The sequence below is a fragment of the Hipposideros armiger genome, unplaced genomic scaffold (assembly GCF_001890085.2).
Source record: "Hipposideros armiger isolate ML-2016 unplaced genomic scaffold, ASM189008v1 scaffold_311, whole genome shotgun sequence".
NCBI lineage: Eukaryota > Metazoa > Chordata > Mammalia > Chiroptera > Hipposideridae > Hipposideros > Hipposideros armiger.
This window is the reverse complement of record NW_017731661.1, coordinates 207,336-216,817: the sequence shown is the minus strand read 5'-3', so window position 1 is coordinate 216,817 and position 9,482 is coordinate 207,336. Positions and strand designations below refer to the sequence as shown.

Sequence of the window (9,482 nt, the reverse complement as noted above, 5' to 3'; positions counted from 1 at the left end):
TGTAGTGAAGGAATTGAGTAATTCACAACTCTTGCAGTATAAAGAATTAAAACTTCTTTCTACATAAATATATGCATACATACACACACGTGTATATATATATTTACAAGTGTATATATATATATATATATATATATATGTATGTGTGTGTGTATATATGCAAGCATATATAATTACTGAAGAATGCACCTGGAAATGCCTGGATTGTGTTTATATATATTTTGTTTTTAAGACCTTGTCTAATTCGTAATTCATAATACCTGCATATATAAACTTAGAGGTTTCTTTAAACAGTGGCGATTCCAGAGTGTCATTGGTATTTTAGTCATTTATTGCTAACACAAAAGGAGTACAGCACAGTAACCACTCTTCACCCTTTTATTCCTTCACCATAAACTGAAGAGTTGTTCTCTGATGCTATACACTGAGAGCATAGCTGATGATGATCGCTTAGTATATTTAATTCAAAAACATCTGTTTACAGTACACGCTGACATCATGGAGTGAAGGTACAGCAGTGCAGTAGTATTCTTACTCTTTAGGGAGAGATGATAGGAGAAAGCAGCCTTATTTGTAAATTTAGAGAAGCCCCCTTTCCCTTTGAAGAATGACTGGTAATCTGCACTAGTTTTCCAAATTCATCCAAGAGTTTCATGTTAAAAAAAATCCTTAACCTGAACTTTTGTTTTTTTCTTTGAATACAATTTAGGGTTTTTCTTTATGCCTTATCTCTAGCTTTAATTGAAAGCCAGTGTTTGAATTTCTCATAAACATGTCACTGAGCTTACAGTACTGTGAGTGATATATTTAGTGTTCATTTCAGGGCAACAGTGGGAGCATAGATAATTTAAGTTTACAAATAACCCTCTAATCTTATATTATTTCAAACTTGTCCTTTGAACTTTATTTCTCAGTTATTGAGATTTTAAAAATCTATTTGGGCTAAAAAGTAAACAAAAGGAAAAATATTGGGGTGAAGGGGCAATACACATGAAGTGGAAATCAGACCCCCAAAGGTAAGTATTGATTGGATTGTGAATGTATTTGTCTGTCATTAAGACACATGAACTGATAGTCTACCGTAAGGATGATTATGTAGTAAGTGCTCATGAATAATATATTTTTCTGGTAAACTACATCATACCAGATTAACCAAGCCCAAGCCAAAGGTGGTTCAAAATTTAAACATTAACTAGAACTCCTAATATAAGGCAGACTTGCAACTTATCTTTAATTTTTTTAAAGTTATTAGCCTTCCTTTTGGAAAGGGAACTGCAGATTAATTGCTTCTTTTAATTTTCAGATTTGGAAACAAAAATCAGCTGAAAATACTTGTCATGTTTTCTTAGACTCATTAAAATTCAAATGGTGAGCTCTATACATGTAGCTTCAAAATAAGATTTTTATATTAATAACTTTCTACTTTAAAACTTATTAGAGATATATAAAATAACATGGATCTAAGGTGTCAAATTGTTAATATGACATATAACTTGATAATATAATATGCGATGTGGTCATTTAACCTTCTTTTTCTGGAATCTTGATGGACCATAATTTCTCTTATTCCTGTTCTGTCACAGGCTTTGGTACTGTTTGGGGGTGGGAGGGAAGATACTACTGTATCTGTTGCCCTAAGTCTGTCTTTTTGACATCTTTGTGTGCGTGTGTGTGCGCGCGCCGCAGGGGGTGTGTGTGTGTAAAATTCACTCTACCCTTAGTCTTTGGTGCAAAGAGTAACAACCTCCCCCCACCCTCGCCCCCAGAGATAATTGACCTTGGCCTCATATAACATGCATTTTAAACTGGTGAACTAAAGGCAACTTTTAAAACCTAGTGATATATTTCATGTAAAGGAAACTTAATATAGTAAAGTTAAATCTTACCCAAAAGCTTAATTAGAATGTGACTACTTTACAAAACATTTCTTCCCTTTGATTGAACTAATCTAGAATTCTTTGAAATAGCCAGCTCAGTTTTTAATCTTTTGCAGGTAGAATTTGATTTGCAGAAGTTCACCTTCCATGAACTTCAGTGTCAGATATTTTTGTCATGTGAAACAAGTTTTTCATGTTTCTTACAAAGGTTCTTTTCTGTTCTATTATTTTATTCTATTGTTTAAAAGTTTATTCAGGAAAGTATGTATTTTAAAGTTAATGTCTATTAAAAATTAGTTACTTAGGAGTCCTGATTGTGTTGGACTATGGGTGCTTTTCTGATTTAATTTATTCCTTCTGACTTTAATTGCCATATTAGGACCTTGTTAGAACTGGTCAGAAAGGTAAATTATCTTTTTGTTTATGCAGCTTTCAAAGTGTATTTGGGGAATATGTAAAAACCTTTTGGTGTACTTGTCCTTTGAAGAATTGTAAACCATTATATTGAAGAACAGGAATGCTGTCACACACTTAGCTTGCTTATCTTAATGGAAATTATTTGAGAAGTATACAGCTGGTATTATTTGAGACACAAATGGTATAGTTTGTTATTTAAACATTTACAGTTGTAAATAATATTTACGCTGAACTGAGTCACATTTTTCTGTTGGACTTTAAAAAAACTCATGTATATCTTATATAGCTTCTGATGGAACACTGACAGATCTTCAAATTAAAATAATGTAAACACAGACTAAAAGATTTAACAGAATTTTTATGTATTGGTCCACTTTACCAGAACGTAAATTCCATAAAGGAAGGCTATTTTATTCATTGCTATGCTCCCAACACACACACACACACACACACAAAACAGTACCTGCACATAATACATGCTCAGAATATCCTTCTGAATGAATGAATGAATATCTGGTTTGGAAATGTATTTCTGACTTGGTACTTTTGTATAAAGCTTGTTTGATAACCTGTTACCAAATACCTGTGGATTGGATTCATTTGTATTTGCAATTTATTGAATAAGTGTTTCAAGTTTTTTGTTTTTTATACTGCTAATTTACTGGGAAAACAAGAAATAGTACTAAAAGCTGTTAATAGTGTTTTTATTTATATGGCTCTTGTTTGGAAATGATTTTGTAGAAATGGAAGTTATTTCGTTAAGATAATGGTTGCTTTAAGGCAAATAACAAATGTTTCTTGACCAGTTGCCTACAGCTGATGAGCTCCAGTAAGAGCGAAACCAGTTCTCACTCCACTGAAATAATTTTGAAGTGTGAATTGGTCCTGTAGTATTGTGTCAGAAACAAAAATAACTCTTGGGGGAAAAAAGTGCTGAATTAAGAGGAATTTTGTATCTGTGCTAAAGTTTTAAATACAGCATTTTCTCCTAATGAGTTAACAGTTACTAAAAGTCAAATAATCCGTGTTATTTTTTTACCTCAAAAAAGCAACATATATTATAATCTATAATTGTAATCACTGTATCTATATATGAGTATGAATTTAATTTATACAAACAATTAAAACAATATTGTAAACAAGTGTCTAGTTTTACTACAGCCTCTTCAATCTGCTTCTAGACTATTTCATCCGCAGTAACTCTGATGGCAACCCCCATCCCCCCAACCCCTCCTCTAAAAAACTTGGACAGCAACCAAATTGGCCTACATCAGCTCTGTCCCCTGGATGCCTGCACGAGGACTCAGCTGACTGTTTTTCACCTGGTTAATCATGGACGTAGCCAAGCGCATTGTGGCTCCCCTTCCCCTTCCGTTCTTACGTAGTTATTCAATCTTTGGTGATGGTTTTGTTACATACATACACATAGATCTTCATTAACCCCTCTCCTTTTCCTTTTGCCTCCAGTCAGTATTCATTTGAGCATCAGAAAATGAAGTTGGAAAGCTAAGTGGTTATCAGATGCCAGTTTGTATGAAGATTTTTTCAAAGATTATGGACATATTACTGAGCAACAGTATAGAAAGTACTTGTCTTTTGAGGTTAAAGTAAGCCTTTAATTTCCAGAAGTAAAACAGTAAAGTAGTAAAACAGAGTCTAAGCTGAGGTAATTATAAAGTCAGGTTTTTATTTTTTTATTTAAATAGATGAATATCCAGCACAATGAGACAGATGTTTGTTGCTCTGCACTGCCTTGCACATCATGAGTCTTCTTACAGCCTGATTCCTAGCCTCTAAATGTGCTGTTCAGTCCCCCAGATTATGTAAACACAGTGGGTGCCATCCTCATTGAGAACCACTGAACAGCATTTGCAAGAAGGAGTGTAAGTGTAACAGAATATGTTTGTTAGGTTTATTATTTACAATTGTTTGAGATTTAAGAAGTTTGATTCAGTTCAGGATGAGCCTTCTCCTTGCAAGTAGATCATTTAAAAGAATGTCACCACGAAGGCCGGGACTGTGCTTGATGGGTATAAATGTAGTATGCTTTCATTTACATGAGATGATTTTTGTACTTGCGGTGAGGGAAAATTTGGAGGAAGATGTGGCATTAGAGTCAGTCCTTTAAATATAATTAGGCTCTAGGTAGACTGAAGGGAAAGATGTTTTGAATAAGAGCAAAGCCATGGAAATGTTAATATGCAAATTGAGGAAGCTTGAATAGGCTGGTCAGGGACTAGAAGAGTAGAGTGAAATATTAGGATTTTAGGAATGCTTTGAGAGATAAGATTGGAAAAGCAGTACAACTGGTTTACTGAAGAATCTCAATTCTGAGGTATAAACATGAAATGGTTTTACTTTTCTTCCTCAATGGGTCTTCTAGCATACTGTGTAAAATGCCCCCATCTCCCCTCCACTTTCCTCTGAGGTGCAGCCCCTTAATAATGTCTTAGTTTGATATCATAACTTTTCTGCCACTTTTGATTATTAGAGAAAACATTCTAGAAGTTAAGACAGGAGTCAATCATTTAAAAAACAAAAACAAGCTACAAAAAACAAACACATTCTTCTCCCTTGAAGAAAGGTTGGAGCTGTTAGTTCCCAGCGGCTTGGACTGGAGAAGAGGTATAATAAGCTGGCTCTAAAACCTGTTCCCCCTCCTTTCTCTACTAGCCCGTTTGGAGTTAGGGGCAGAAGACTAGCCAGTGGGGACAGAGTTCTCCTTACGTGAACCTCTATAAAGAGGGAAGAGAGAGCCCTACTGTAGTTCATCTGGTTGCATTTGATGGTGGGCTTTGTGGAGAGGGTGTGTGTGGTATTTTTAGGGGTAACGTTGTAGCTTCCTGGCCCCTTCTGCCATTTGGACCCACTTCATAGGGCAGCTCCTGGTCTTCCTTTGCAGACCTAAGGTAGTACACACTTCAACCCCTTGTCTGGATTGGGTGACACTTGCCCTATGGCTTTCAGGTTACTTTCCCTTCCATTAACCTCTCTGCTTCTTCACTTGGAGTTGCGGAAAGAAAACAGGAGGGAGGAATGGAGTGAGATTGAGAAAACCAACAATTCAGGTTTTTAGGCATGAAGTGATAAGGCCTAGGCTGAGCTGCAGGGAGGGGACAGTGACAGTAGGAAAGAGTAGGTTAAGTGTAGGAGACACGAAATTGGTAAAAAATAAAAGGGCAAAGAAAAGGAAGGAGTCATGACAAAATGATACCATTCACAAAACAGAAAAGATTAGCTGGGGTTACTCAGTTATGGGAGCTATTATTATGATTTTGGATTTAGCCATTTTGAAGCGTGAGGTTATGGTGGAACATTCAATGGAAATTCCTCTATTCAGGGGGAGATTTTGATGTATAGAGTGAAGACGAAAGTAAAGACAATTCATTATCCGTAATTTAAGATCACAGGACTGAAAATAAATGTGGGCGTCAACTATGAGTTGTTGATTCAGGTGACTAAGGGGATGAATTCTGGGAGAGAGAGTTAAGAACCGAGCCCTGGGGCCTGTGAAAGCTGAATGAGGGATAATAACCAACGTTTGCTTAGTGCTTTTCTGACAAAGACACAGATAAGATTCGTGAAGTTCTCCAATGATAAAGTTTCTTTTCACTTCTCTGACTGTGCTAGAAAGTCACAATGCCTGTATAGACTTATTGTCTTTTAAATAGATTTTTTATCTGCTAACCATTACGTTTCGGTCAGCTCTGAGTTCTACTTCCACTGATACAGCACAGACTAGATATGATGTTTAAAACCACTTCTTTGGTTAGTTTTGAAATTGATTTCTAAATTAAGATTTCAAATTCAGCAGCAACAGATTTGCAAATTATATCTTAAAGTGAGTTACTTTGGGGAAGCTAATGTGTCGGTGGATAATGCTTGTTAGAGAATGATTTTACTTTGCCCTAGACTTTGGAATACAGCATACTTGTGAGGTCACTTCTTAACTTGCTGCATTTATTTGTATTGTCGAATGCAAGCCTTTAATAGTAGTGTGGGTTTTGCTTTAGTTACAACATATATAACATAAAATAATTATTATAATTTCTATTCGGTTGTTTGCAAATATATTCTACAACTATGTAATTCATGGTATTCAGGCCATGTCTGTATTAGTTTATCCCTCAAAGAGCAGTCTAAACTAAAAGACGGTATTTGACAGACAAGCGGGTCTTCCTTTCTTTTCTTAGAATTATTCTTCTTATTTTCTGCATTCCTAGAATAATCTTCCTCAAATATTAGTTTATCCTGTCACTTCTGTGTTTTAATTCAATAAATATTTGAGAATGTACTGCATGCTAGAAGCTCTATAGTACAATCAAGAATATACAAGTTGATCATGATTTATTGTCCTTAACAAAATTCACTCCTGCATATCATGCTGAGAATTCTACCTCACCATCTTCATCTTCTCTTACCTCTTTTTCACCATCCTCTGACCACAACCTCCATCGTAGACTGACATGAGCATGTACCTTTCTGTTATTCAAAAATTTAACCTTTCTTTTGTTTTCTATAAGTACACCTTCCATCTGGAATTATCTTTCCTAGTTTCTGTCAAAACTATGATCTGCCCACATTTTTATCCAACCTCATGTGACTCGAGTAAAACATCTACCTTGTACATGCTTTGTTGATACCTGACAAAAGAGGTTGACAATTCTTTTTCAAGATTGGTAGAATGTTTTATATTTATCTGTCTCAGGATAATTTTTGAAGTTGACTTATTTTCAGGAAATAGCTAGAATAGTAACCCTCATAAATAGCATACAAATATATTCTAATGTTGAGTTGGTTTTGTAAATGTTGCTTTTATGACCTAGGCAGTGCATATTGGCCTCCATTTCAGTTGCTTTAAACATTCTTTATTCATGATGAGCATGTTTGGCAATCACCATGGTGCTTCCTGGATCCTTGCCTATCAGGAATCCTTAATACCCTAACTTCTTTCAGCTAAGCTATAGATATCTGGCCTATACATAGCTGTGTTTTGTTATTGTTTAGTTTTCCTTCTCAGTAAGTTTTTGTCATCGTTAACGTGCATTGTTTTTTTCTTGATTTGTAATTTCTCTTCTGGTGTTTTCATTGGTATCTTATTTCCCACTATTTTCTTGAGATAGTCATTTTCCTCTCGTGGAACTAAAGCAGTTCTAGCTAAACAATTCTTTGGCACTAAATTTTTCAGTTACTAGTATATTCCATACCCAGCTTCTTATAGGGGTGTTTGAGGAATGCCAAACTGCAATTGAAGTGGCGATATAATGACTGAATCGAAGGAGGAAAGAGAATGAGACTTTGGAAGACACACTGGCTGTGTGTCTTGGATTATCTGTCCCATTCTTTTCCTTTTTTCCTCAAGAAATGGCTTTTGAAAGAATTATTAGCGGTAAAATTTGTGACCTTAATTATTCCCCATCACGGAATATATGCAAGTGTATATGGTGTCTTGGTTTTAAAAAAAACTTTTTTTTTTTAAAATTTTGATGTTTTGACTTTCTTAGATGTAAAACGAAGATCGGAACAGATTTGAAGAAATGCAGAGTGAATTGGTACCAGTCAGCATGTCAGAGACAGAGTACATAGCCGCCATTTCCTCTGATAAAAATGTTGGGAAAACATCTGAATTAAAGGAAGATTCATGCAACTCATTTTCTGGTGATGAAAACAGCAACTTAGAAAACGAGACCAAACTGTTGTCATTAAACTTGGATAAAACTTTATGTAAGCCTAATGAACACAATAATCAAACTGAAGCACAGGAAAATTATATTGCAGATCATGGTGGAGGTGAGGATTCTTGTGCTCAAACAGACATATGCCCAGAAAATTCAGAACAAACAGCTAATTTTCCTGGTGGTGATTTTACAGAACAAATTTCAAAAACAAATGAAACAAGACAGACAGTAACTCAAATATTGGAGGAATTAAGGTCATCTACATTCACGGAAGCGACTAGTCAAAAAACTTATTCAGAGAGTCCCTACGACACAGACTGCACCAAGAAACTTATTTCAAACATAAAGACTGTTTCAGCATCAGAGGATTTGTTGGAAGAAATAGAATCTGAGCTCTTATCTACGAATTTTGCACAACACCAAGTACCAAATGGAATGAATAAGGGAGAACATGCATTAATTATGTTTGAAAAGTGTGTGCAAGATAAGTATTTGCAGCAGGAACACACCATAAAGAAGTAAGTTTTTTATTCTTTCAGGTTATTTTTTTCCACGGGGATTAAAGCTGGCATTCTGTAAAGGAAGATACCATCCCATCCTGTCCACTTTTAATTTCACAATAGAGCCATGTACATTGTAGTTGATCAAAAAATAGTATTTACTGAATAATTGAGCAGATGTCAAGTTTGTCTAGTTATTTAATATCTCTGTTTTTTTAGAATGTATTTTATTTTCATTGTTTTAGAAATAATAGATATGCATCAGTGTTTTTATATATATTATAAATTATATCTGTCATACATTAGCATATATATAAACATAGGTATATATATATATATATATATAAAGTCAATATTTTGAATATGATTCAGAATTTCTGTTTTACATGTCAATATATAAGTCTAAGGAATAGTTTATTAAATAGTGTAAGTTCATTAAAGATCTCAAATATTCCTAAAGACAACTCAGATTTTTCAGTTTTGAAAGAATGTAGAGCATAATATTGTCTAAGAGCAATTCACAAGGAAATGAAAAGTCATAAAATTCAAGAAATTATTCTTAAAATCCCCATTGTAAATTCATTGGTTTAGAAAATTAAAACTTAGAGAACAGAAGAATTGGTTGATTATCATTCAGTAGATAAGAACATAGTTATTTTTAGACTTCTTGGATTTGTGGAGTTAATTTCTATTTTAACGAGTTTGATTTCACCTTATCATTTCCTAATAGTATTATGTCACCCTGTATTTTTATTTTAGATACACATATGGAAGGTGATGCATATGTTTAGGTATTCTTTTATAACCTTTAGGAAAGGGAAATAAAACATGCTAGCCTTCACTAAAATACAGACCGATTCTCTTTTTAAAAAAATGAAACTTTAAAAAAAATTTGGAATGGGAAGTGAGTGTGGAGAAAGAGGAGGAGGAAGTCTACATACTGGAGGAGGATGACAGAAGAAAATATACCATAATGCAGATATTGCTGGAGATGTAACTGGCTTGTAATG

The 9,482-nt window shown here is 34.5% G+C and overlaps 1 protein-coding gene across 1 annotated transcript in view; it reads left to right on the top strand.

The window, feature by feature from the left end:
- Positions 1-8,494, top strand: part of CCDC186 (coiled-coil domain containing 186) — an 18,877-nt gene extending 10,383 nt beyond the window's left edge. The window contains exon 2 of the mRNA XM_019660120.1: positions 7,799-8,494. Within this exon, the coding sequence (XP_019515665.1) occupies positions 7,832-8,494 (663 nt within the window). The 5' untranslated portion in view covers positions 7,799-7,831. The remainder of the gene's footprint in view (positions 1-7,798) is intronic.
- The last annotated feature ends 988 nt before the right edge of the window (positions 8,495-9,482 follow it).